Source organism: Perissodus microlepis, chromosome 17 (assembly GCF_051167445.1).
Source record: "Perissodus microlepis isolate ML-2025 ecotype Zambia chromosome 17, ASM5116744v1, whole genome shotgun sequence".
In the NCBI taxonomy this organism is placed as follows: Eukaryota; Metazoa; Chordata; class Actinopteri; order Cichliformes; family Cichlidae; genus Perissodus; species Perissodus microlepis.
In genome coordinates, this window is record NC_140477.1 from 21,367,507 (window position 1) to 21,394,556 (window position 27,050).

Here is a 27,050-nt window from a genome sequence, read left to right on the forward strand (position 1 = left end):
GATTAAAACATGTAACAAATCAATAAAACTGAAAGTTGTAAGAGTAAAAAATATGAGGTTGTCTTTCCCCTCATTTCCCCGCATTTTTCTCTGGCAAATGTGTGATGAGTTGTTGTTTTTTTAATTTAACAATTTTTTTTTCTCATTTGTGTTTTACTGGCTTTCTTATTTATACAACATGTACAACAATACAACTTAATCACAGTGTGTGTGTGTGGGGGGGGGGGGGGGGGACAAGACAAAAACAAACAAACCACAAAATACAACGAGATTATACAAAATCGGGCCTCCCATTTTGTACATAGTTCAACCATTTCGACCAGTATTCGTCAAATGAGTCCGCCTGCAACTTTAGCCTAAAAGTTATTCTTTCCATAACAAAATAGTATATATCACGTCAGTCCACTCATTTATAGTAGGAGTATCCTCATTAAGCCAACAACGGGTTATGGCCTTTTTGGAAGCTACCAACAGCACACTGAACAAATATTTATCCAGTTTACATAGTTTAAGACTCTAAGTTACCTAGGTACAATACTGCAAAATTAAATTGTATTTTCTTTTGGAAGATTTTCCAGGACCTTATGTATTTCCTTCAAAAATGGAGCCACACAAGGACATTTCCAAAAAATGTGGAAATGATTTGCTGCTGCATGTCCACACTGCCTCCAGCATGTTGTCTTATGGGAATAATTGGATTTTTGAGCCAGGGTATTAAAATAATGAATTACATTCTTCCAACTGAATTCCCTCCACGAGGAGGCGCTTGTTACCGACCACTGCTGCCTACAGATCCCATCCCATTCCTCTCCTGTTAGGGATAGATTACCCTCTGTTTCCCATCTTGCTTTAACATATCTTGTATCATGACCCCTTAGGTTGGTCAGTGAACGATATAATTTGGAAATAATTTTTTGATAGGGTGCATCTCTAAATGCATTCTCGAATATGTAAATAATTTCTTCATTCCCAGTCGATAACTGGTGATGTTTTAGCTTTTATTCAGGAAGTCCCTCAGTTGCAAATATCTAAAAAAGTCTTGATTTTGCAACCCAAACTTATTCTTAAGGTCCTGGAAACTCATCACTTTTCCGTCTTTCAACAAGGTACTGTATGTGGTGAGACCTTTATTAGCCCATGTTTTAAATGTCAAGTCGGTCTTACTAGGCAAAAATTCTGGGTTATATGCAAACCACCTAAGAAATCCAGCTCTGTGATTTAATTGATACTTTTTAAGTACTCTTTTCCATGTCTTTATTGAGCTTACCATCCAAGGGTTGCCCGGTTCTCCCAGGAGACGTAACTTTGAGGGATCTCCTATCAGTGCCCCGATAGGGAAGTTGCCTCCCAAGGAAAATTCCACTTCCTTCCATCTTGAACAATATCCAGGTTTACACCAGCCCACCAGAGTCCTTATTTGGGTTGTCCTATAATAAGTCATGTAGGCAAGGGAGGCCCAGTCCTCCTCTATCCTTGGGAAGCTGAAGTGTTTTAAACTTAACTCTTGGCTTTTTACCCGCCCATATAAATCTGGAGAGGATCCTATCCCATTCTGCAAAGTATCTATCAGGGCTTTCTATAGAAACTACTGTACATTCAGTTTGTATCCCGAGTAGGACCCATACTCCAGTTAATTTAACTATTTAAAGTCTTAGAATTTTATTTTTATTTGCTTATTTTGTTAGTTAATGCTTGATTTTACCTCCCTGGTGAAGTCCTTTATTTCTTTCATTCGTTAGTCTTCTGTCCCATTATTAATATGAATTATAAATAAAATAGACAAACACACTGCAGATTTAATAATTAAAACAGAGTAAAATCAGGATTACAGAGCTGAGTGGATTTAAGAACAGGTGTAAACTACAGAAAAAACAGAAACAACGTACTGAAACACGGCAGCTTCTTCAAACCACTCAAATCAAACCTGGCAACAACTATTTCCGCACTGAAATCTGTCCGGGTAGCCACATGAAATATTTCTTACTGTTTGAGCTACTTCTCTTGTAGTTTTTAGAAATTAAAATTATCAATTTTAATTTAATAAATGTTTGTCTTTCTTAGTGTGTCTCGCGCAGCCGCGTGTACGTCAGCTACTCCCGCTTCGTAAATTACAAATAGTTCTGCCTTTGTTTTAGTCGGACAGTTACTAGCGACGGGCGATTAATGGAAGCTGCTAAAATCCAAATCCGCACATTTTAAGATTTAGAGTAAAAATCTGCTCAGAGACATGGATGAGCAGCCGCTCAGAGTGTAAGTCTGCTCAGTGAACACAGGACGCAGCGTCCGGTTAAATGTAGCTTCTGGTTAAATCGATGCTGTTTATGTTGTCCATGTTGATTATGTTGTTTCAGCTATGATGTTAGAGGATCTCCGTTTCTAATACAAACACGTTGATAAAAGAAAAATATGAAAACCCTTCCATTAACAGGCGTGTAAACCTCACCGGGTCAGGGTCTTGTAATTGTTGACTTTTTCGGAACTGCTTAGATGCAAAAATGTGACCACTCTCTTCAGACTTAAAACAAATTTCAGATTTATATGTTCTAAATACGCGAAAAATACGGCATACATATCCACCCCCAGGATAGGTTCTAAAGCCGTCCGCCTAATGTAAAATCTGTTTAAAGGTTTGAAAATATATGAGGTCATCACTTTTATTTCGGCATAATGTATTACACTGAAATATACAGAACCTCGTTAAAAACTTGCATGATTCAAGGTTGCATTAAACAGTCTCCACATTTATTTACGTCATACCATGTGACGTAGAGGCATGTTTGATGTTTGCAGTTTGTGGTGAAAAATCTGCACTTTACCAGAATATATTAACGTCATTTTAATTAAACAGAATGATATCCATGAATTCTGTTGATTTATTTTATTTTAATGTAAGAGGCACTTTGTGCTATTGATGTTTCAGTGTCCAACTTTACCAATGAGTAAGGCATCATTCAAGTCCCAAAAACACAACAGGTGTTTGGAGACTGTCTGATGTTTTCCAGAGGAAATCATCTATGAATTGTCTAGATTGTTAAAATATTAAAACATGCGTGTTTCTAGTTTGGCGTGTGGGGACGTTGAAGGCCGTCTGAACGCTTTGTTCAACCGAGTCCAGGCCATCCAGAAGAAGACTGGGCAGTTTGATGTGAGTCAGATGCGTGACATTATCCAGTTATCATTTAATTTTTTTTAATGATTTGTGGGTTTTTATTTCTGTTTAGTTTTTTTTAAATGTAAATTTGACAGTTTTTTTTCTTGTTATAGTAGCCATAATTTTATTTTAAATGCTTTTCTTTTTTAAAAATTATTTTAATTTATTACATTTTTATCATAATTTGTTTTTCCTCATACATGTCCTTTTTCCACATAGACTTGCCTTTTTTACAGTAAGCTTTTTCTTAGAAATTTGCCATTTTCTATTCTTTTACCAGTTTTCCTCTGTAAGTTTGTCAGTTGCTTTTACATGAATTTGTCAGATGTTTCTCTTTTTTTCTGGCAATTTTGCTTTTTTTCTTCTAAATCAACCGGTTTATTTTTTTTCAACACACACTTGTTTATAGACTTGTCCTTACAGACTTTTTCTGGTAAATATCTCATTTTGTTTCTCATGAAACTTTTTATTCTTTTTTTTTTCCATCTAAGTTTTCCCCCATCCATCCCCTTAAATGTTTTCTTGTTATCTTCAATGACCTGGTACATCATTGTATAGAACTGTGTGTTAAGTTATCATATTAAAACAATATGTAATCGTCTTTAAGTTGTGGTGATTTTCACATCTGTTTTCCACCAGTTGCTGCTGTGTGTTGGAGAGTTTTTTGGAACGACGCCAGAAGCTGAAGCCGAGTGGCAGCTGTACAAAACCGGAGCCAAGAAAGGTGAAAAAATCTGGAACATCCAGGCAGATGCTCATCTTTATTGTTGCTTTTGACCACAGGGGGCGCTGTTACATTAATAGAATTGCATAAGAACTCAACAGCGCCTCCTATGTTCATGCTGAAAGCAAGCATGTTTTTTGGCTTTTTCTGAGGAAACTCAAAAGCCTCTTTTTTTTTTTTTTTTTTTTTTTTTCCTTTGTGCCTCCTCAGCTCCCATCCACACTTACATCCTCGGAGCAGCAAGCCAGGAAACGGTAAAGAATTTCCCAAACGCCGATGGCTGTGAGCTTGCTGAAAACATCACATATCTCGGTAAGCGATCACACATATTCATGACCTTTTAATAAAAACATGAAACCAACATGTGACTCAGTGCTCTCATCTGTGCGTTACAGGCCGGCGTGGTGTGTTTACCGGCGTGTCGGGACTGCAGATCGCCTATGTCAGCGGTCAGGAAGCCCGGCAGGAACCGGCGCCGGCTCATTGCTTCACCTCCAAAGATCTGGTGGCCCTCATGACTCCTCTGACCAGCAGCTCCAAATTTAAAGGTGTTGACATCCTGCTGACATCGCAGTGGCCCCGAGGAGTGTGGCACTACGCAAACAACCCGGTAATGAAGACGTCTATGCTGCTTTAATTTTACTGCCTCTGACCCCACGAGATGCTGAATGGATTCTTCTGAACTCTGTTCGGCAGGAAGTGAACACAAAACTTTGTGGAAGCAACTCGATAGCCAGCCTCGCAGACAAACTGAAACCACGATACCACTTTGCAGCACTAGAGGGCGCTCACTATGAAAGACTCCCATACAGGTAAGCTGCAGAGCGGTGAGGGAGCTCACTGATGACCCTGTTAATTAATTTCTTCTGGATATCAAAGAGCCTTAAACTTGCATTATTTTGATTGGCCAGTAGGGGGTGACTCCCCTGGCAGAAGTCAGATTGATTCGAAGCAACTGTTTGGTTCTTGTTTTACGTTACTCCCATCTTTCACTGTGTCTATCGGCAGGAATCACATTGTTCTTCAAGAAAATGCTCAACACGTCAGCCGCTTCATCGCTCTGGCGGCCGTCAACAACCCCGCCAAGAAGAAGGTGCGTTTCCCTGCAAGACAAAGAATCAGTTACATGGAGATTATGTGCATAGCTGCATTTATTAAAACTTTGTGTCAAGGTTTTCTTAAAAGGTAGGAAAACATCAAAATCTGTGATTAATAAAGTCCTTAAAAAATGCTTAGAAACCACAGAGAAGTTAAAGTTTTCTTCACTGACCAATGAATCCAGTGATTGTTGTCTGTGCATGAATCCAGTGCAAACAGGAAGCCCTAATAGCCAATTCAGCTGAACTAAATTTAGACTCTCCCTGTTATTTTAAAACTCTAATTTAGACCCTGGTTCTCCTGCAGGAAATGCAGGTAACAGAGCAGATCTGTGCTAAAAGGTTCCTGCTGTGGAAAATTCTCCAGATGTGTCATGACAAGTGAAAACCTTCTTTCTGTCTGCAGTATCTGTACGCCTTCAACATAATCCCCATGAAGACCATGGACCCCGCAGAGCTTGTGAAGCAACCGCAAGATGTCACAGAAAACCCGTACAGATGCCCCACGAAAGACAAGATGGACACACAAAAGACGGCCTTCAGCGCCACAGAGGAGGAGGTTTGTTTGGAGTCCTCTGTGGAGATTCACAGTCACTAGAATTCACCTTGACTCTTATCTAAATCACCTTTGAATGTGTATTTGAGGTTTTAAAGTACAAAATGTTGTTGTATGTGTGCCAGGAGCCAGCCAATCAGTACTTCTTCGACCTGAGCAAGAAGCAGGGTGGAGGCTCTCGGGGCCACGGCAGGAAGAGGCACTCTGATGGAGATGGGCGAGGGCGAGACCAGCAGCATCATCAGGGGCAGCCCAAGCAGCCCCGCCGGCACCGTAAGTCCAACCACACTCTGTTTAGATCTGGTTTAAGAAAGAACTCATTAGTTAGTGTGGTTTTGTGAGGTTACACAGATAATTTGTTTTTCTGTGTGCAGCTCAGCCCTCGGGTCCATGCTGGTTCTGTCTGGCCAGCCCTCAGGTGGAGAAACACCTCGTCATCAGCATAGGAACACACGTGAGTTCATGCTGTTCATAAATCCACATCACAGAAGCTCCTTCGAGACTTCACATAAAAGCGTTAGAGCCGAGTGAGGATGATTTGTTCTGCAGTGTTACCTCGCGCTGGCCAAAGGCGGTTTGACTCCTCGCCATTTGCTGATCCTCCCCATCGGACACTACCAGTCGGTGGTGGACTTGAGCTCGGAGGTGGTGGAGGAGATGGAGAAGTACAAGTCAGCCCTGAGGAAGTTCTACAAGAGCAAAGGAGAGCGCTGTGTGCTGTTTGAGAGGAACTACAGGAGCCAGCATCTGCAGCTGCAGGTAGAAACACGACCAAGAAAACATGTTTTAATTCAGTGTTATTCGTATTGTTTTTTAATGATACTGTAAGGTGAATATTTTCTAATTTTGACAGATGCAGTGTGTAGAAGTGTAAAAAGTCATATTTTTCACTTTATAGAGTGCAAAATTTTACATATTTGGTTTTATCATTTCAAAATTTGAGAAGAAAAGAAAAGAATGATAAAAGTTGAGTGTTTCATTTGTGCCACTTTTAATCTAAAATAACTAGCTAAAGCTTCATAATTCTATTTTTTAATAAATTGTTTTTTTTGCTTTTGTATTTTAAATTTGATTATGGAGGTACACAAGATATTTCACTGTAATAAATGATGAAGTAACACAAACTAAAACAATAAAAAGGTCAACAAAGATGTGGTAAACTTGTGCACTTTATGCAAAGCTGCTAAAATGATTTGAGATTGAGCGTAGAATTAGATAAATATTTTTTAAGTCTGCTATCACTGACATACAAGAAGCCAGTTATTCACAAAGTCGGTCACACTTGGGCAATAAATTAGCACATTTAAACTCCTTGTATCTTTATTTAGAGTGTGATTCCTGTGATCCAAGCGCAGGAAGAGAAACGTAAAACGATTTTTTATATACTGCCACATTTGCTGATCAGTTTATTTATCATCTTCTTGTTATTATTGTCATTCAGGTTGTGCCGGTGCCGTTGAACCGCTGTGCCACAGAGGACATCAAGGAGGCGTTCATGGTCCAGGCTCAGGAGCAACAGATGGAGATGATGGAGATTCCTGAACACACTGACCTCAAGCAGGTACCCGTAAACACACCTGGAGTACAGTGGTTTGGCTATTCTGGGATTTTTAACATCTATTTGAAAAGCTGAATTAAACGTGTGTGTGTTCAGATTGCTCCTCCAGGGACTCCATATTTCTATGTAGAGTTGGACTCGGGGGAGAAGCTCTTCTACCGCATTCAAAAACATTTTCCTCTGCAGTTTGGAAGGTGAGCATCAGTCCCCATTAAACACCCTTTGTTTACCTGTAAATATAAAGAAGAGCCTCATAAAATTTCAGCACTGTCAGTGTCATCTTTTAAAGCTAAAATAAAACTGTTTCTTATGAAATGTTGTGTATAAATGCAAATGTTGTCCAGATGTGTTTTTAAATCACATTTGGATTAGATTATTAAAATAAAAAGAGAAAGCAGGTCATTCTGTTTATACCTGGGTTCTCTATAAAATAACAGAATTATCAAAACGTCATCAGAAAAATTACGTTATATCAGAAAGTGTAAAAACAAAAGCCTCCACAGGGGGCGCCAGAGAGCTGGACAGTCAGGACTTACCATTACCCATTATGTATATACAAACATACCTACAAACCTGGGAAAAGATGCTTTGGTTGGCAGAAAATTATTTTTTAGTCTCATGTTATTCAGTAATATTGGTAAATAATTATTACCAATAATTCTGCACACTGTTAATGTGTTTTGTTCACATAAATATGCACTGATCTAAAAATGACAAATTGCTGTTTCCAAAATGTCAGTCATGAAATTTTAGGGAAAAAACTTGATGGGAGGTCAGAATTGCACTGCGGGAGAATAATGTCAGTGTCACAGTAACGGTGTGGGGGTTTTTGTTTTTGTGTGCGTGCGTAGGGAGGTTCTGGCCAGTGAGGCGGTGCTAAACATCCCGACTCGAGCCGACTGGAAAGAGTGTAAACAAAGCAAAGAGGAGGAGGAAGAGAGCTGCAAACAGCTGAGAGATGACTTCCAGCCATATGACTTCACCTGGGATGAATAATTTACACATACACACACCTGTACTTGTACAGTTAGCTTTGTGGGGACCATGGATGATGCAATGCATTGTGAGGACAGTTGTTGGTATAATGCATTCCTCTTCATCTATCCTGAACATGAAAATTGAGTCAAACAGCATTTTTAATACAATGTCTTCTTGCTTTTGTTTCTACTTTTTTATGACATATTCACTGTCATCTTAACTATATCAATCCACTTTTTCGGGTGGAATGAGATTGCATAGAGTTAAAAGTTTAACTTGGTACGGAGACTGGATACTAATTAACATCTCATTTGTACCGTGTGTTAGCATTAGAATTGATTTTGTTACCTTTGGATAAAGCTGTGACCAGTCTTTATGCTAAGCTAACTGGGTTCAATTCTCTGGTGTAATGCTCAGTAAAAATTTGCATCATATCTCAAACAATTTTTTTTTTTAAATCAGATTTTGTTTTACAAAGCATGTGTATTTCTTTTTAATAGTCACAGTGAGGAAATGGGAGTATAACTAAACCTCACTGCTGGGCTGTCTGTTTTTATTTTTGTTTGGGGAAAAAAAAAAATTAAAACAAAAGAAATTATGATTTCTAGCGTTTAAAATGTGAATAGTAACCCTTTTTTGTTGCCACCTGTTTATCAACACGCGTGTTATGGTTTTCGAAAACAGTCTGTAGTGTAGTTTGGGGTTTTTTCCCCCTGCTAGAAAAAAAATACTTGACAAAAGAGCAGAAATCTTGAGATTGATGAAATATTTAAAATTCTGAACCAGCTCAGAAATATTTTCTTATTTCTACCACATGTATGGGTAAAGTTACTTTTAATGCCTCATTTTTTTTGTAAATAAAATCAAATTTAAAACGTAATTTTGGATTGATGGTCACATTTTTTCAGTATTACCATGTAGTTTAACACACATCTCCCACTGTGCATTGCCCCTACAGAAATACAAAAATTCAAGTCCAGATAATTGTTTTATTCGTTATTTTTTAATGTAATTTTTTATTCAATTGTACACAAGTGTTAGCCAAACCTTATATTTAAAAAAATAAAAAATAAAATTGAATAACCCATTAATCTCATTTTTAATTTTTTAGAGTATGTTAGGAAAACATTAATGCAATTTTAACATTTGTACATTTGACTGTATTGTACCCCTTTAGCACTCAAAGCAAACACTCCATTTAAGACAAATCTTTGTTTTAGTTCATTTATTTGACATCTTAAAGACATGAACTGCAATCATTAAATCATTTGCATAAAACTTATAAAATAAAAATAATCAAAGCTTTTAACACGCAGCTTTAAAATAAAACATGGGTCATTAACATTCATTTAGCTGCAAAAACCCTGTTAGCTCAAACGTTTAGCAGATTTTGTAAACATAACTTAAAAAGAAAGGATTTAAAGAAAATGGGGCGTCCACCAGGGGGCAGCAGAGTTGCAAAAGTCTCCTTTCACCTGCATATGCTCAAACCTGTCCTATTATGAAAAGTAGGTTTTTGATTTAAAAGATTGTATCAGTTATCACTTATCAGGTTACTTTGGGTATAAATAACTCGCTGCAGACCCCACAGAGTGGAGAAGTTAAAGAGGCGTCATTGAAAAGGAGCCATACTCTCACAGGTCGACGAGGCCATCCTGTATGGACCCAAGCAGCACATGGAGGGACAAATGTTGTTATTCTTACTTAAATGATTTGAAGCAGCAGCAGAGTTAAAGGTGGACGGCGTTTCATGGGTTTTTACACATAGTCCCTAGACCTTTTAATGGCACAGCAGAGCATCATGCTGAAGATCATCCCGAAGATCTGCAGAGAGTCACAGGACACAGGAATGTGGCATTAAGAAATAAACCACACTGTTTACAAAAGTGTCAAAGTTTCCATAATTGTGTATTTTGGTTATTTAAAATGTCACAATCTTGATAAGTTCATTTTAAATATTTTCTATGATAAAAAATGGACCAACCCTGAAAAAAAATATTAATAATTCCACCTTCTTGAATGTAAATATTTAATATTTTTCTTGTTCTTCTATGAAAGAAAATAGTCCTTGGGGATTGATTTTTTTTGGTGGCATCAGGGCAGGCCAGTCAAATTTCAGGGGCCAAACCAAGTAGAATGTCTAGTTAGTGTGAAACTACCACATCGTTTGGTAGCTAGCCAATAAAAATCATAGCTAGTCATCATCAGACTTCATATTTAGCATTCTGTACTCATGACTGAGCCATAAACTCACCAGTAAAGTGTTTATTGATGTCATATATGAAGTAAGTAGTAATGTCATTTTTCATAGATTTCTACACATATAAAAAGTGTCTTTGCAACCACAGATGTCACCCCTACTGGGGCCAGGTTTACAACATTTGTGAATTGGCTTTGTTTTTAATAAATAAATCACGAGTCAGACCCACTACTAGAACAATGAGACACTTGGCTTTTTCTAAACCAGCTGTCCTGACACATTTAAAAAAAGAAAAAAAGAAAAAAGGAGGATTTCATTTCATTTATTACCACTTCTAGGCTTTGTGCCAATTTAACAACCATATGATAGCTTTACTTAAGGTTTCAGTACATGTGCATTAGTGGCAGACTCACCATAATGACTCCAATGCCAATGCCGACTCCACCAATGATGTGCAGCTTGTTGTTAAACACCTCGTCAATAGCAGCGGGACAGCTCTGCAGGAGGGAAGCAGGACAGTGAAGCAAAAACAGCAAAAACAGGTGTGAGCTCCACATCTTATTTTAAACCAAATGTCTGATGCAAATGTGAGCTTGATTTCTACAAAGCCAGAATACCCTAGAGAAAAATGTTAGCTGTAGCACTTTTTAGTACAAATCTCTTAGATCTTAAAATGTTTAAGTAAAAATTTACATGATGTGACATGAGAGGTCATCTCCCTTTTGTTGCAGTCTGCCTTACCTTGGTGACGAGGACCTCCAGCCCTTCCTGCTTGGGGCAGATATCTCTGGCAGCATCGATCACTGTTCCTGTTGGACCGCAGCAGTCGAGCTGCAAGGGGGGGGGAAATAGCCCACACAAGTTAGGCAGTCATCTGAGAGAGCCATGTGTTCGGTTTCAAAATAAGGAAACAAGTTGCATAAAAGGTGTCCGGGTGTGTGTTCTCACTCCAAAGTGGATGAGACGGAGGGTCTCCTTCAGCGCTGGTTGTTTGGTGTCCTTGTAGTTGGCGTAAGTCTGTTTATAAAACTCTGTGATGTCCTCCACCACCTGAAGACACACGGACAAAGTTAACACACCTGTCAATCAACAAAGAATGTGTGCATGCATGCGAGAGACAGATGGGGAGAGTTAGTTACCCGGTCGCTGTTGGAAAGACCCCAGATCCCGGCAGCCACTTCTGCAGCGAAGATGAGAAGCAGGAAGAAGAAGAACTAAACCGGAAAACAAGAAGAAGATTTGGAGTGTAGACATGATTTTATTTAGTTATCAGTCCTGAAAGGAAACTCGGAGTGGGTTTTTACTTTTATCTGTCACTTTTGTCCAAAGTTTCCTCAACCAGTGGTAAAAACCATAGATTTATGTGTGGTGAACATAACATCAACACTTAAGTTGTTGTGCACCAGCTCTGCTGTTCACCTTTTCTGTGCACAGAGCTCAAATAACAGATGACTAAGGAAGAGATGACCTGAAATGTAAGTTAAAACTAAAGCTATTTAATATTTAAAATGACGGCTCAGAGTAGATGTGATCACATTCACCAATTTCATATGACCATTTCAATCGCAAGACAAAAACATTTTGTAAAAACATAACAGCGAATCGCCACCAACAGTCACATCACACCGATGGAGCTGTAGCAGCCAACACGCTTGTGGTGAAATTGAGGAGCCTTTCCTGGTGATCGGTGTGATTACAGCCCAAACATCTCTGTGAAATGTGCCAACTGAAAAATCTGAGCATGAATTCATGATTCACAGCAAAGTCACCAGTCTTTAATGTAATGTGGAGAAGTAAAACACAAAAGAAATCACTCACCAGTCCCAGCATGCAAGGCGACTCTTTGATGGCTCCGCAGCATCCCAGGAAACCCACCACCATCATCAGAGCCCCTGCTGCAATCAGGATGTACACGCCTGCAACAAAACATTCAGATGGGCCAGAGGAAACAAGCATTCTGGGGTCACCTCTGCCTTTAAGTTCCCAAGGCCAGTTGCAAACAAAGGAGACACGATTAAATTAAAACTTATGCACATGATCTCAACCTCAGTGATATCAGCACCACCTGGTTCAAAGTTACTGTTAGTCATTTCATTTTTTTGTTTTGTTTTGTTAAATGGGATGCGATTCACTCTTTGATATTCAATTCAACAGTTTAACATTAGAACTTGATGCTCCATTCTTAGGCTTGTTGTTGACACAGATTTTAAAAAAAATTAAAGGATTAAGAATTTCAGTTATCCACGTGACAGTTTAATGCAAGCGTATCTGAGCGAGTGTGTCTGTCTGTGCGTGTGTGTGGCCCCTCGCCATACCATACAAGGCATGACTTCTTATCAACCAGTCGCACCCCGTACAGTTTGCGACCTTTCAATGGACTAACGTGTAAAAAGCAGAAGCGACGAGGCTGCTTACTTACTTTACGTTGAAGCATAAAACCTAATAACGAGAAACATTTTATCAGCACACACACACAAGCAAAATTGTTGGTACCCTTCGGTCAATGAAAGAAAAACTCACAATGGTCACAGAAATAACTTTAATCTGACAAAAGTAATAATAAATAAAAATTCTATAAATGTTAACCAATGAAAGTCAGACATTGCTTTTCAACCATGCTTCAATAGAATTATTTAAAAAATAAATGCATGGAACAGGCCTGGACAAAAATGATGGTACCCACAAATTAATATTTTGTTGCACAGCCTTTCATTACGATTCCTGTAACTGTCAATGAGACTTCTGCACCACTCAGGAGGTATTATGGTCCACTCCTCATGAGCAAACTGCTCCAGTTGTTTCCGGTTTGAAGGGCGCCTTTTCTAGACAGCATGTTTCAGCTCCTTCCAAAGATGCTCAATAGGATTGAGGTCAGGGCTCATAGAAGGCCACTTTAAAATAGTCCAATGTTTCCCTTTTAGCCATTCTTGGGTGTTTTTAGCTGAGTGTTTTGGGTCATTGTCCTGTTGCAAGACCCATGACTGTGACTGAGACCAAGCTTTCTGACACTGGCCAGCACATTTCTCTCTATAATCCCTTGATAGTCTTGAGATTTCATTGTACCCTGCACAGATTCAAGACACCCTGTACCAGATGCAGCAAAGCAGCCCCAGAACATAACAAAGCCTCCTCCATGTTTCACAGTAGGGACAGTGTTCTTTTCTAGATATGCTTCATTTTCTGTCTGTGAACATAGAGCTGATATGGCTTGGCAAAAAGTTCAGTTTTTGTCTTATCTGTCCACAGGACATTCTCCCAGAAGCTTTGTGGCTTGTCAACATGTAGTTTGGCTTATTCCAGTCTGGCTTTTTTATGATTTGTTTTCAACAATGGGGTCTTCCTTGGTTGTCTCCCATGGAGTCCACTTTGGCTCAAACAACGACGTATGGTGCGATCTGACACTGATGTTCCTTGAGCATGAAGTTCAGCTTGGATCTCTTTAAAAGTCTTTCTGGGCTCTTTTGTTACCTTTCGGATTATCCGTCTCTTTGATCTGTCATCAATTTTCATCCTGCGGCCACGTCCAGGGAGGTTGGCTACAGTCCCATGGATCTTAAATTCTGAATAACATGTGCAACTGTAGTAGGGGTGGGTTTTGATTATTGATTTATCGATTAAAATCAATTCTAGCTTGGATAACATGATATCGATTCATTAAAATCCAGAATCTCAGATTAAACCTCACAAAATTTCAACAACCACCAAATAACTAAAACAGTAAATGAGCGCAGGTACGCGGATTCTGTAAAAAGGGCGTAAACATAGTATTGCGTCACATAAACATCGTCACAAATTCACTCTTAGTTTTGCTTCCGCCACGATAAAAAAAAAAAAAAAAAAAAAAAAAAAAAAAAAAAAATCAAAAGAAAGCCTAATTTCTGCTGTTCAATACTGAACAAATGTAAACTTTTTTAAATTATGCAAAATTGCAAAATGCTTAGCTGTGTCACTAATAAAACCGCTGTAACTTTGCTTCACTTCAGCAGCATCAGGTAATGTTCATATGTTGATTAATGACTCTTTCATTTTTGATCTACTGCAGAATATTTTTAAGGTTATCTGCTATAAAATCCCAGGCCAGGAAAATCACCATGTTTTTCTATGTTTTATCCTCAGTTACTTTGACACAAAGGCATCTGCTGTGATGCTTACACCTTCGATAAAGTCTCAAGTGTCAGCTTTCTTTTGATAGATATAAAAATATGGAAATGTACTGATACGTGATCAGAATTTTAATATTCCTGACTGAGGCAAATCGAATCGATTTGGGACCTTGTGAATCGGAATCGAATCAATTCTAGAAATCAGTGACGATACCCAGCCCTAAATTGTAGTCACAGGAACATCTAACTGCTTGGAGATGGTCTTATAGCCTTTACCTTTAACATGCTTGTCTCTATGATTTTCTTTCTAATCTCCTGAGACAACTCTTTCCTTCGCTTTCTCTGGTCCATGTTGAGTGTGGTACACACCATGTCACCAAACAACACAGTGACTACCTGGAGTCCCATATATAGGCCCACTGACTGATTACAAGATTGTAGACACCTGTGATGCTGATTAGTGGACACACCTTGGATTAACATGTCCCTTTGGTCACATTATTTTCATTCTTTTCTAGGGGTACCATCATTTTTTCCAGACCTGTTTCATGCATTTATTTTTTTAATAATTCAATTGAAGCATGGTTGAAAAGCAATGTCTGACTTTCATTGGTTTTAATTTATTATTACTTTTATCAGATTGAAGTTATTTCTGTGACCATTGTGAGTTTTTCTTTCATTGACCAAAGGGTACCAACAATTTTGTCCATGTCTGTATATCTTAGCACAAATGACAATCTCAAAAGCATCAACTCTAACAGAACCCATGCTTTGTTTCTAATAAGGTGTCAGTGAGTGTACAGGTGCATGTGGAAGGCTGATTGGAAATCAGCCCTGATTTACCTGCTCAAGCCTTTTAAAAATGTAAATGTACATCAGTGATTTGCATTCTGGCTCATAGAGCTGCTGCCGCTCTGATTCGAACAGACACGAAGGCCTGAGAGGCACCAGAAGCTGTTTTTAATGAGGAGTTATTTATCAAAAACACCTTCAGTCACGATCTGGTGAGTGGGAATCAGCTGCAGGGAGATTTAGAGCGATGATTTGACACTTCAACGGTGACTTCATGAGGATGAATCATAAACAGGCTGTCGGATAACAACAACAGTGAGCGCATGAGCCACACACACACACAAATACTCCTCCAAAGCCGTTATTAAGATGTTTGTCATGTCAGGCCCGTCCCCCGTCTCCTCTCTGCCCACTTCTCTTATCAGTTTGATGGATGCGACGCACAAAGACGGGAGGGTGGGACAGTTCCTCCGGGAATACAGAAGTCTGAGAACAAAGGAGTCCCTGTGCGCCGGGAAGAATGAGCGCTATGTGTGGAGGGATCTGCCGGGTTGGACGAGCCGCCTCGCTGTGGACCAACTTTGGCCTCAGCTGCCCTCCGAGTGCCCCGCCTCTCTGAGGTCAGGTTATATCCACGTCCAGAGCCCCACAGAGCTAAATGCAGCTGTAGTGCATTTAATTTGAAATTATGACTTCCTCCACAAATATAAAGATTTCATTCTAGAAACAACGCTGTGGTTGTTAATAAACAGGACGAAGTGGTTACTGGAGACTATTTTCAGCTGCAGATTATTCGGCACGGTTTTTGCTGGTTGGAGTGAAATGAGCAGTGTGAGACTTCACATTGATAGGACAGCATGATAAAACTAACAGACTCGTAATGTGCGTCAAAGCTACACTACAGACACGTCAGCTGTAATTACAACAACACCCACCACCACCATCACTCCATGGCAGGTTCAAAGACCATGATAGTGGAGTAGGAGCTGATCATTTCCCCGTCTTTCTGTGCACTTTGAATCTTTGTATGTTCTTTTTGTTATTTTGTGGTTTATGGTTGTGAGATATCCAAAAATGTAAAAGTGAAGCTGCTGCGATTAAGATGCTTCACCTCTGCTCTATAAAGGGTTCTTGCCATCCTCAAGGTTATTCTCCTTCATGGTCTTTTGTTTCCATGTAAGTGTTTTGCATCCAGGGTTTAACCAGCAGAGGCCTTACCCGTAAAGAAGACAGAGGGCGACTCCTCCCCTTCGAACAGTCCTGCCGTCCTGGAGTCAAAACGCAGCCAGAGTCCCACAGCGAGCACGCCGGTTCCTGCCAGCTGCAAGACGAAAAACATGTTTACTGTCTCTGAAGGAGGTTTAATGTTCTCTCCGTGAGACTATATTCAAATACTAGTGTCATTTTGCACATTTGTCCTCATTTACAGATATTTACAGATAACATGAGTTTCTCTGTGGTTTAAGCAAAAAGATACAGAGCTAGCAACTGAGCCAAGAAAAGGACTGAAGTCAGAGAGAAACTGAGCCTCTACACTTCTATCCAACCGCAAGGGTCGCCCCCTGGTGGGCATAAAAAACCCCAATGCAGCTGTAAAGGCAGTTTGACGCAGACTTCATTTTTCATACAAGCAGAGGCTATGTCCATGTCTGTGGTCTGAACCTGCAGAAATGCTTCTAAAGCAGGCATTGCAGCACGTGTGACCTTCTTCCTGATGTTTGGAAGAACACTGTGTTCACAACAAGGTAAGTTAACAGAGCCAGTACCACCAGAGCACTTTTTCAAATTGTTATTGAGTTATTATCCACTCTTAAAATAATGAAGGCACATACAGCTCAAGTGTGTCGCTTTAACAGACACTTTCATCAAATCCAACAACAGCTGTAGGCGCGGGTCGATAATTCCGGGGGTCTAAGACACAGGCAACACATTACCAGTTAGATACAGAGAGAAGAAGTGAAAAGCCCGAATGAGGCTGGATTTGAGAAGTATCACCTGACTGAAACCACAGGGCTCACCTGGACCTGCCTCACAGCACTCCACTGTCCTCACACTGTATACTCGAACGATGACCGTAGAAAAAAAAAAATAAAGCACACAACAAAAGAACAAAGGAAAAGATGCTGCAGTGTACAGTACATCAGAGGCAACTTTATCCTAAACATCTGAGTTAACTCATAAGAAACAGACTATAACAGCACGATAATCTGAGACGTGCAGGAACAAGGAGAGTGTTTGATGTGAACGTTATTTAGAGATTGGGGGTTAAACAGCATGCAGAGACATGAAGAGGTGGACACCCACACAGTGGCAGCTGATCGAGTATAAAGCATCCTACCTTAGACAATAACCAGATTAATCCTGCTTTACAGTGATTTACAACTGATGTGTTAAAAAAAAAAAAAAAAAAAAAAAAAACCACACAGAAAACTACTGAGACCATGAACTCATCACTGAACTTATGGACACATCACAGTCGTTTAGACAAGTGTTCGAAAACAGCTGCTCAGAGCAAAATGAAAGAACAACTGGCTTTTGTAAGGTATGATGATGTGATGCTTCACTGTTGCAAAACTATGTGCAGCTAGTATGGAATGCAATGGTTTCATATTCAAATCAAAGTATGTTAGTGTGGATGAATAACAATTCCTTTCATTGAAGGTGAACATGAGGCTAACATTTGAGGAATGAAGTTCGACTTGCTGCCCGGCTTATTCTCCTGAATCCAGACCAACCTAATCACAGAGGAGCCATCCAGGAAACATGACTTCAGTACATGTGGAGCCTCTGCACAACGGAGACTTAGATATGAAGGCATCCACAGATAAATAAATGACAGCCATACTTTGTCTCAAACAGTAATTACCCACTACCATGACTCAGAATCACCTCAGCAACCACAAAACAGTTTACATCAACTCTTTGTTGCCACCCAAATAACTCCCATAATGTCCTGCAGCATGACGCTGACGTCTGTTGTTGTGCAACAGGGAGTATATGAAGCACACAGCATGAAGCATTCAGGCCGAATGGCAACACTTTGCCCCAACATGTCCTCCGTCTGGTTCCTCCTACGGTCTGCTGACCATGATTCAGGTTTTTGGTTTTTGGGGGTGGGGGTGCTGTCTGTAAATCAAGGTCTTGAATTCTCTCTTGAAAGTTTGACTAACTCAAATATAACTCCAAATACAATTCCAAAATACTTGGCAAATTAAAATTTTGAGATATCAACTCAAAATTTTAAATTACTTCTGTCTGACAATTCTACCCTGTTGGACAGCTTTATTTTTCTAGCCAGCGTTAGCTCACCAAGGCATACAAATAATATGACAAGGAGTGTAGCAGCTAGCTTACCTTGTTTTCTAATGTCATTGGGAAAAATTCCCTTTCATTGTTAGTTTTGTACGCTAGCATTAGCTAGTGTATCATCCTTTTATTGTTGTTAACCAGAATCCTTAACAAAGAAACACCTTAATATGGGCGTTAGAGGCAACAGAGGGTTAGAGTTAAATAACAATCTGTTAAAATGTTTCAAGTAGCAAATATTTAATTCATTAAAAAGTATTAGCTAACATGCTGAAGCACAGCTGTAAATACCCAACTGAGTTGGAGGATCATCACGCCATTGTTTTCTGTACAATACTAGACTTTCATTAAACCCAGAGCACAAGTTGACTGGCTGTACTGTACTGTGAACACTGTAGTGCCAGGTTATCAAATAAATGCTCCAACAGATAAAACATGAAGATGAATACTCGTAGGCGAGGCCTGTAGTCAATTGCAAGATAAACTCCCTACAGAGACTAAAACAGCATCAGGCTGTAAACATGTAGGAGCATTAGAGGCATCAGCTGCATAATTCATACACCTCTAAAAGCAAACACCATTGCTTTCATTCACTTTTATCACACAACTGTGTGTTTCAGCAGGGTTTCTGGCTCCATGTCAGATTAACCTGTAAGTCAGTCATCCAAACTGGGATGCACAGACTTGCCTGAAACATCATAAGGAGGGTCATTTTCTATTAACACGACAAATATAACATGCCTTGGGCTGCTCGACTTAGCCTGTGTGTGACCTCAATGTGAGTAAACTGAAAGTAGAAATCTTCCAGCAATCAGAGCCACACCTGTAACTGTCAGCATGTGACATCATCCCATCGCTGGTTTGTCAGCATTAAGTCAGCCAGGCACACCTTATGATCATCATCAGTAAATCTTTCCAAACGTAGCCTCGAGCTTAAAGAACGCAGGATCAGTTTGCTTTATTTGCCTTGCAGTCGTTGTTTGATCCAACCACTCGCTCTGTAAAGAATGAAGTGAGGTTTAAGCCTCTGCACCTTTCACTAGTGTCACTCCGTCTCAATGCAACATTCCACTTCTCATCTCTACACTGCGTTGCAATAAACAGGGCTAGAATAGCAGGAGTCCATGTTAACATGAAAATAGAGCATTTTAAAATATCCGTCATAGACAGCAGAAGTCAGAAATGACTTCATGTTGTGAAACTAAAGTATTACATCTTACCTGCTACTGTTTGAATGCAAGTATTAGTTAATGTATGATGGATAACTTTCCACTCATTCTTCATTTAATCATCCCTATCTAATTATATATAGTATATTGTCCAGACTAGTCAGCAGATATTCAAATGAATCTCTTCACAGATCAATAGATTTAAATTCCAGTATCTGTATATGAATATTGAGACATTATCAATGCGCTACCATTAACTGCAGTTCCTCTTGTCCACTTGAGGCTCCATGAGTGAGTTGATCCCTGTCTACACTCAGGTTAAAACATCCCGCTTTACTTTAGAAAAGCAAAAAAAAACAAAAAAAACAAACAACAAATCATGTTCACAGGCAGCTATGAAAACTATTTTAGTCTCTGTGGGTAGTTTCAGCTTTCATAACTGCAGGTGGTAACTTTATCACGAACCATGAGCCTCCTAGACACTAATCTGAGGGAGTAAACTCGATTTTCAGCCAAGTTTAGAAGAATGATCTTACAAATCATACGGCTTCATGTAGGGCACGCACAGTCCACTTCAGTTTCAGTAAATTAAAGTAAAGTGAAAATCGCTGGTTATGAACAATAGCAGAGTTCATGTGAGAAGCCTCGCATCGCTCTCACGCTTGTCTAGTGCACCATTACCAACATTTGCAGAATATTTAACATGAATTAACCCAAATAAACATTTTGTCATTAATTTGTAACAATAAAAAACACTTAAATTAAAAAAAAAAAAAAAAAATGATATAGGAAAAGATATAGAAAAAAGAAAAGAAAGGACGTCTGGCATCCTGAATGCTGGGGATGTTGGTATTAGTGAACCACAAACACTCTAGGGACTCAAGTGTTGTGTGTGGAGGAGATGAAAACAGCATTTTCCCCTGAGGTTCATGTTGGCTCTCATTACCACAGAGCTGCTCTACAGCACTATCAGCCATGCAGAAACAACAATAATCATGACGAGGTTAGTGTTTGGGAGTTCTGGCGATGCACAGGCTGGTGCCACCTAACAGCGAATCAAAAGTAGAATTTCTCCCATGTTTTGGAAAATAAAACTGCAGTTTTTGTGAATGGAGTCTGGTGAAATGTAACTGCTTGTGAGGACAGGTGAAGCAATACTGATTCCATGTGTGATAAAAATTAGTGGTGCTGTTGAACCTACAGCTCTTCACACTGTGGGGAACTTCTTCAGGTTAATAATCAGAAACACTCGAGGCCGACTCAAAGTTAAATCAGTCTAATCTCACGTTTGTGTTTGGAGGAGGGGGCTGTGCCTCAGATCACTCTGTCACCTCATTTGTCGAGTCAGAGCTGATTTTGGTGTCATTACACACTAAAGCCATGGACACATACCGTCAAAACAGCGATTAGGCTCAGAGCAGCTGTTTGTGCTCTGTACTGTGAGGTAACAAGAGCAACGACGGCAGGCAGCGTGGATGCAGAGGACTCAAACACTCACAGATAAAAATCTTCCACATATCACACTAGCATCCTTTATGGGGCAATAGACGAACTTAAATTAGAGGGCAGGGTGGTCCACCAATGAGATGGAGTCCTACAGGACAAAAGACCATTTAACAGCTGGAGGTGACGCACTGCAGAGACACAGCTACACATTGTTCAGTCCCCTGGAAGTTTATCACTCACTCCAGTCCTCTCATCAGTGCTGGCATAAATTTCTGACAGGTGCACATTGTAAAATAATGACCTGACATCCTAGCAGCGCAGCTTCAGCACACCTGAGTCATATGCAAATCATTTCTTTTCTTAATATATACACCGTTTAGACTTAGTAGGTCAGACCTACACCTCGGGTTTTACCTCATGTCTAACCTGTTTTTATTTGCATTTATCAAAACCATTTAAAAAGCATTCCAGTTGAACTGTATATTGTCCCTGTATATTTCCCCCCTCGTGGTCCACACCCCACAGTTTGAGAACTGTTTCTTTGCAAGCAGTTTCTTTGCAGATTTAATGCCATTTATTCACAGTCTGTTTAAAATCTGTGATTTTTAGACTTGATTCTGTAATTTCTGTAAAATCCCTCATCCTGGAGATGAATCAGGAGGCTTGGGGATCATTCACTCTCTCACCTGTATGTGTGTGAGTGTGGCGTCACCTTAACATAAAAGTGGCTCAAAGCTACCCGGCCGGTTCTCTTTGTTCTGTCCTGCATGCTGCACGCACTGCACCAAACCACCAAGTCAGGCTGTAATTTCATGCTGCCCTACAGTCACTGCAGTTCTTGAGCAAATTAGCCACTCGTTTATCTTGCTCTTTCATTTTGAGTCGCTCTGCACATGTTTTCCAAGCATGTCCATCTGTCTGCAGTCAAGGAAATGACATTCTTCGGTCTCCTGCCCATCTTCGTTCCTTCGCCTTGAACTGCGTTAACTTTTGAATCAGTTTTAGCAAATATGTCAAAACTCAGATGTGCTGTGTCATTCCATGTAGGTTCCACCTGACCATCCACCTGACCATAAAGGGGAACATTTTTAGGAAATTCCATCTAGAAAATTCCTTAAGCTCCTGCAACAGTGAGTCATCCATCACTCATCCATCCGTCTGACCACAATTCACAAGCCCCCCCATCCTTCAGTATGACGTGATGATTTCACATATTTTAATGCTTTTAATGGCTGTGGTTGCCACAGACCCTGTACTCATAATATTCCTGAAGTCAAATCCTTTTGCATCAGAGGTGAACGAGATTGTGACCGTTTCAAAGGCACCAGAACTTCTCCACAGTCTTGTGATGGACTGCGAGGTTGATAAACTGTCACAGCACTGATGATTTAGTTTGCAGAAGCAACAAACTGCAGCATTTACAGAGATTAGTGTGGGACATAAAATAAAGACCGGAAGCGAATTAAAAGCAAAGATTTGTGAGCTGAAACTCCCCAGAAGGAAATGCTGCGTGGGTTTGCGTGAGGCCACTTTGATTCTTTCAAAGAGTCTCGATGACAAAGGCACAAATTTAATGATGGTTTTAGAGGTTTGAAGCTCCCAAAACATCAAAAATAGTCAAATTATTAAAGAGTTTGTGGCTCCAGCCAAACATAAACTCTGCCTGTGTTTTAGATTGTGAGTCTTTCCTGAAATCTGATCCAGTCACAGAAACCATCAAACAATCAAACAAAGCACCATAATCCAAAGCAACCAAACCACTTCAGTCTACTCACTAAACCAGGCTACGTACCCAGAAGAGAAAGTTGAAGATAAACACCAGGTACTTGATGCACTGTTGTCCCTTCATGGTGCTCGGATCTGTTTATATCTTCTTACGCAGAAAAATGGAAGAAAAAGCGTCCTGAGTGTCACACAGTGAGGAGGAGAAGGAGAACGAAGAGAGGTGACAGAGAGAGGCAGCTTTTGTTGTGAGCCACACCCTGCTGAGCACTCACCTGGCTGAGGGAGGAGCTAGAGGGGGATTGGATGTGTGCTGCATAACCCAGCTTGTCTAACACAGGTGAAGGCATTTAACACCTCTTGACTTTTCTAAATACTCAGGAAAGGTGCCTCAGTGCTTCTTGTTTTACCCCCTTTAACACTTCCTTTATGAAACAAGATGTCAACTCCTAACTCACTGTGGACCACCATTAATAAAAACCTTCATATACCTCACATGTGGCTCATAAATGTTAATCGACACTGTGTTTCCCAGTTTGATTGGCTGCTAGACTTGAGGCTGAGAGAAAACCTGCTTCCTGTGTGAAGAACAAAGATTTATATCAAATGATTCAGTTTAAAGTTTGATTATCTTTCATTTATGTGGCTTCAATAACAGCCTTTAAATCAAAGTGGCCACACCACTAATGTCAGTTTCCATGGGGATGAATTCTGAACAAATTCACCCACAGTACAATTCATAGAAAGGTTTAAACCATCCATAGAGAGCACAGAGGCTGTAAACATGTTTATTTCTGCTTTTTTTAGGTGACATCATGCAAATACTGTTCAAGAGCAGTCTGCCAATTTGGACATGATACAACCGCCGGTTGCTAGGGAAATAATGTGGCAGTAGTTCCTAGAGGATTCTGCCTCTCACTGAGGGAAATCAGCTCTAAAGAAGCTGCTGCACCAAAAACCTCCTTCTGGTTTCTTTGGTTGTCTGCAGTTTGCCTGCAAATACTCTAAACTGCTAAAGCAGTTAAAGCAGTAAAGGTTGGAAAATGGGAAATGGACAAGGTTCGCCTTCAAAGTAAAAGCTGTGTCTGAGCGCTGCAGCCAATGTGTTACAAAGGGGACAACCTTTAATTTGAAGGGAAATCTTTTTTTCACTGTCTCACTACAGCTCAGAGAGTAGCTGGAGAGGAAATCTACATGCAAACTTCCAAAGCAACCACAAGGTTTTTGGCAACAGGTTGGGGAATACTTAATTTTCCCTAGCAACAGGTGGCTGCCAGGGTGGTTGTCACTGACTGGTCTCTAGGTCTGTGTAACCGAAGCTTTAACAATCACATTCTCAGCAACCACTGGTCAGAGAACCCAGTTTCCCCTCATGACACGTGGTCTCTAAGTCCGTTTGACTTGAGGTGTCCAAGTTAACATCAAGTGTCTGCAAAGCCTCATTAAAGTTATCCCTATATCATAGGGCGACCATATTTTGATTTCCAAAAAAGAGGACACTTGCGCCAGTCACAAAGAACTTTAATAATACAGTTTGCTTAAAGAAAACGTTAACATATTTAAACTATGCCATCTCTGTGCGGTTAATGAATGGTGAAATAAAAATATGTCATATAAGCTTTTAGAAGTCAGCAAGTGCAAAAAAAGAGGACAGTTGGTCACCCTACTATATCATCACAATAATGTTGGTGACGCTGCAGCTAACCAATCACATTGTCTCAGCGTTCAATTAGAATTAGCCCAGAATTTGGCTTATGCTATTAAAAACTATCTCTAGCAAACCAACATGAGTAACAAAAATTTGGCTAACAGCAAACCTAACTTGATAATATATTTATTATATTATATAAATCAATAAAGGAAACACTTGAAATGCTTAGCGTTTGTTTCAGAAGAGGTTTATGTAAACAAAGGCACTTCTTTCTCTCGTCCCTCACATTTCAAAGCTATAATATCACAGCAGTTTAATCACGTTATTGCAATGCAGGAATAATCAGATAAGTTGGGCAGTTTAATACTGGAGTCTGTGGAAACTGCCTCACTCTATAGGGCCTCCAGTGGATGCTAGAGGACTGCAGTTTCTGGGACTTGCTTAGCCGTAACTGATTCTAATTGGAATAAAGCATTTTAAAAGTATGCTCTTTGATTGAAAAGAAACAAAGAGAAACAAACATGTTGAGTGCTGTTTTTAAGATAAAAACACTGATACTCTTCCAGTTTAACCTCTGTGCTGCACAGCTGAACTTATGCTGCCCGTTTTACCTCCATACTCCTGCGTTTGGCTTTAAAAACAGATAAAAAAAAAAGACGAGCTGTTTCAGAGGAATCACAAACAAAAACTCCACAGGTGTATCCTCACACCTCTTGGGAGACTCATTGTTTGCTGCAGTAACTCAACGCTGCATCGGCTCCCAGTGGACCCAGTGAAACCAACAACGCCGGCTTTGTTTCCGGCCTCCGTTATCTCTCCCTGCCTGTCTTTTGCTCGTCACTCTCGTTCTCTCTAAGGATGTCTTTAGTGATAAGCTGCTGTTGTTTGTTGAGCTCAAACTCTGATGGCTTGACTGAACTCGATCATTTATCAGAGAAAGTGAATGAGCAGTTCGACATAAATGAGTGAAAAAACTGGTACAAATAATTTAATCCTTAAAAAGATTTGTTCTGCTCATTTTCAGCTCCATGTTTTTATTCGTAGACTCCATCAGAGGAGCTTTGGATGATTCACAGTTCAAAATAATCCCCATCTGTCCTGTGTGCTGAATGATATGAAGCTAATCAACAATAGCTTAACAGAGTCAATAAGGAAGCACTTAATATTCCACTTTAATGTCCCATATGGAACAAATCAGACATTTGATTCCCTTTAACTGAGTTCATATAGTCCAGGGTGTACCCTGCTTTTCAGACCCTGAGATGGATAGCTAGATTAGAAGATGGTTGATGGATGGTTGATTTATTTCAGATTTTTAACCTTTTCTTTTTTCATTTTCAATATAAGTTTGTAGCGTAGCAGGTGGTAGTAAAAATACGTTTTAAAAAACGATAAGATTTGTGAGAGTTTTTTCATTTTAATAATAAAAAATAAGTTATTTCTTTGAACTGATGGATGAATTTAAAATGTACATCAGGACTTTTAACATGTAAACGAGTGTTTTACATTCCTGAGGTGGAGGTGTGGACCCGAGGCTGGCCCTTCGACCCTTTGACCTCTGCCCTGAGAAATCATTCAGACTTTTAAGGAGCCATCCTTCAGACTGCCTTAAGCTTCCTCGCTGCACAGGACACCTGAGTAGGAGGTGAAAGCACTGATTAGGCAACCGCTCTGTCTTTGAATGACGTGTTAGGCTCATCTACGCCCCCTACTGGATTTCTGAACTACTGCAAAACCAACAAAACTTTAAAGTCACCAGAAATGAACACCATCAACTAGCAGGCTGTTTAGTACTCTGAGGAGCACCGAAGCTGTTCCGGTGGTTTGTCATGTCTCTGCACTTTATTGACGCTTTCCGTGGGTTTTTCCTTTAATTTGTCAGCTGTCTACAGCTGCTGCAACAGCATCCCAGAATGTCAGAAACAAGAAAACAGAAAAATGCGAAGTGCGATTTTAGTGGATAGTTACACAAACACAAAATTAATATTATCAGCTTCATATAAAAGAGCACACACAAACCGGAACGACTTTAAACAAAACACACTAGTGTTCAAAATGCCATAGGCTAAATCAAAACAAGACGCTCCTCGGTTCCTCTCTGTTAAACACAAATCGCATCACACAAAAATACATTTTCATCTTTCAGGCTCAAATTTGAGAGATGAAGACTTATTTCTGTGCGCAAATGAATAAACACGGGCGGCTGGAGCTTTAAATATTTCATCCCGCGTGTTTAAACTTACCCAGAAGACGAAGTTGAAGATGAAGAGCGCGTACTTTACGCACAGCTCCCAGCTAGTTAGAGCCGTCATCCCTGCGGAGTGTTCAGCCGTGTTCGGACTAATTCAGTCTTGAAATTATCTCCTATTTATCGCTCAGTGATGTTCGTGGTCCCTGCTGTCGACCTGTCGCCGTTTGCTCGGCTCTGCTCGGCTCAGTTCGGACAGCCTCCGATCAGATCAGCTGCTGCTGGGAGGAAACAGACCATCGACTGCTCGACACCCACACAGAGAGAGAGAGATCTCTGTCCGTCTTTGTCTTTTGTTTGGACTTTTGTTCATCACAGGACCGAACATCAAACTTCTGAATAAAACAAT

General features: G+C 40.0%; 2 protein-coding genes across 3 annotated transcripts; one reads left to right on the plus strand and one right to left on the minus strand.

Moving 5' to 3' along the window:
- The first annotated feature begins 1,672 nt into the window (after positions 1-1,672).
- Positions 1,673-8,944, plus strand: cwf19l1 (CWF19 like cell cycle control factor 1). The gene is made up of 14 exons (XM_084909185.1): positions 1,673-2,250; positions 3,061-3,145; positions 3,791-3,875; positions 4,086-4,187; positions 4,271-4,485; positions 4,572-4,687; positions 4,884-4,968; positions 5,379-5,531; positions 5,654-5,801; positions 5,903-5,982; positions 6,078-6,287; positions 6,970-7,089; positions 7,183-7,280; positions 7,938-8,944. The coding sequence occupies exons 1-14, from the start codon at positions 2,228-2,230 to the stop codon at positions 8,080-8,082; spliced, it is 1,665 nt and encodes a 554-aa protein (XP_084765311.1). The 5' UTR covers positions 1,673-2,227; the 3' UTR covers positions 8,083-8,944.
- A 330-nt stretch (positions 8,945-9,274) lies between these two features.
- Positions 9,275-26,953, minus strand: LOC146369564 (CD9 antigen-like). 2 transcript variants are annotated; one of them, XM_084909208.1, is made up of 8 exons: positions 26,697-26,953; positions 16,378-16,480; positions 12,083-12,180; positions 11,404-11,478; positions 11,213-11,314; positions 11,006-11,095; positions 10,678-10,761; positions 9,275-9,888 (listed from the first exon to the last, which is right to left on the minus strand). In XM_084909208.1, the coding sequence occupies exons 1-8, from the start codon at positions 26,763-26,765 to the stop codon at positions 9,823-9,825; spliced, it is 687 nt and encodes a 228-aa protein (XP_084765334.1). In that variant the 5' UTR covers positions 26,766-26,953; the 3' UTR covers positions 9,275-9,822. The 2 variants fall into 2 exon arrangements, with proteins under 2 accessions (XP_084765334.1, XP_084765335.1); XM_084909209.1 differs by lacking the exon at positions 26,697-26,953 and adding an exon at positions 22,873-22,984.
- Positions 26,954-27,050: the final 97 nt, after the last annotated feature.

What these genes read in the sequence shown, in the direction of transcription:
- LOC146369564 (XM_084909208.1), bottom strand. Translation starts at nt 26,765, where the DNA reads ATGACGGCTCTAACTAGCTGGGAGCTGTGCGTAAAGTACGCGCTCTTC. An exon ending in CGCCTTGCATGCTGGGACTG is followed by an intron (nt 11,479 to 12,082) that starts GTGAGTGATTTC and finishes TTTCCGGTTTAG; the next exon opens with TTCTTCTTCTTCCTGCTTCT. An exon ending in GTCTTTCCAACAGCGACCGG is followed by an intron (nt 11,315 to 11,403) that starts GTAACTAACTCT and finishes GTGTGTCTTCAG; the next exon opens with GTGGTGGAGGACATCACAGA.
- cwf19l1 (XM_084909185.1), top strand. Translation starts at nt 2,228, where the DNA reads ATGGATGAGCAGCCGCTCAGAGT. An exon ending in GGCACTACGCAAACAACCCG is followed by an intron (nt 4,486 to 4,571) that starts GTAATGAAGACG and finishes TCTGTTCGGCAG; the next exon opens with GAAGTGAACACAAAACTTTG. An exon ending in ACAACCCCGCCAAGAAGAAG is followed by an intron (nt 4,969 to 5,378) that starts GTGCGTTTCCCT and finishes TTCTGTCTGCAG; the next exon opens with TATCTGTACGCCTTCAACAT.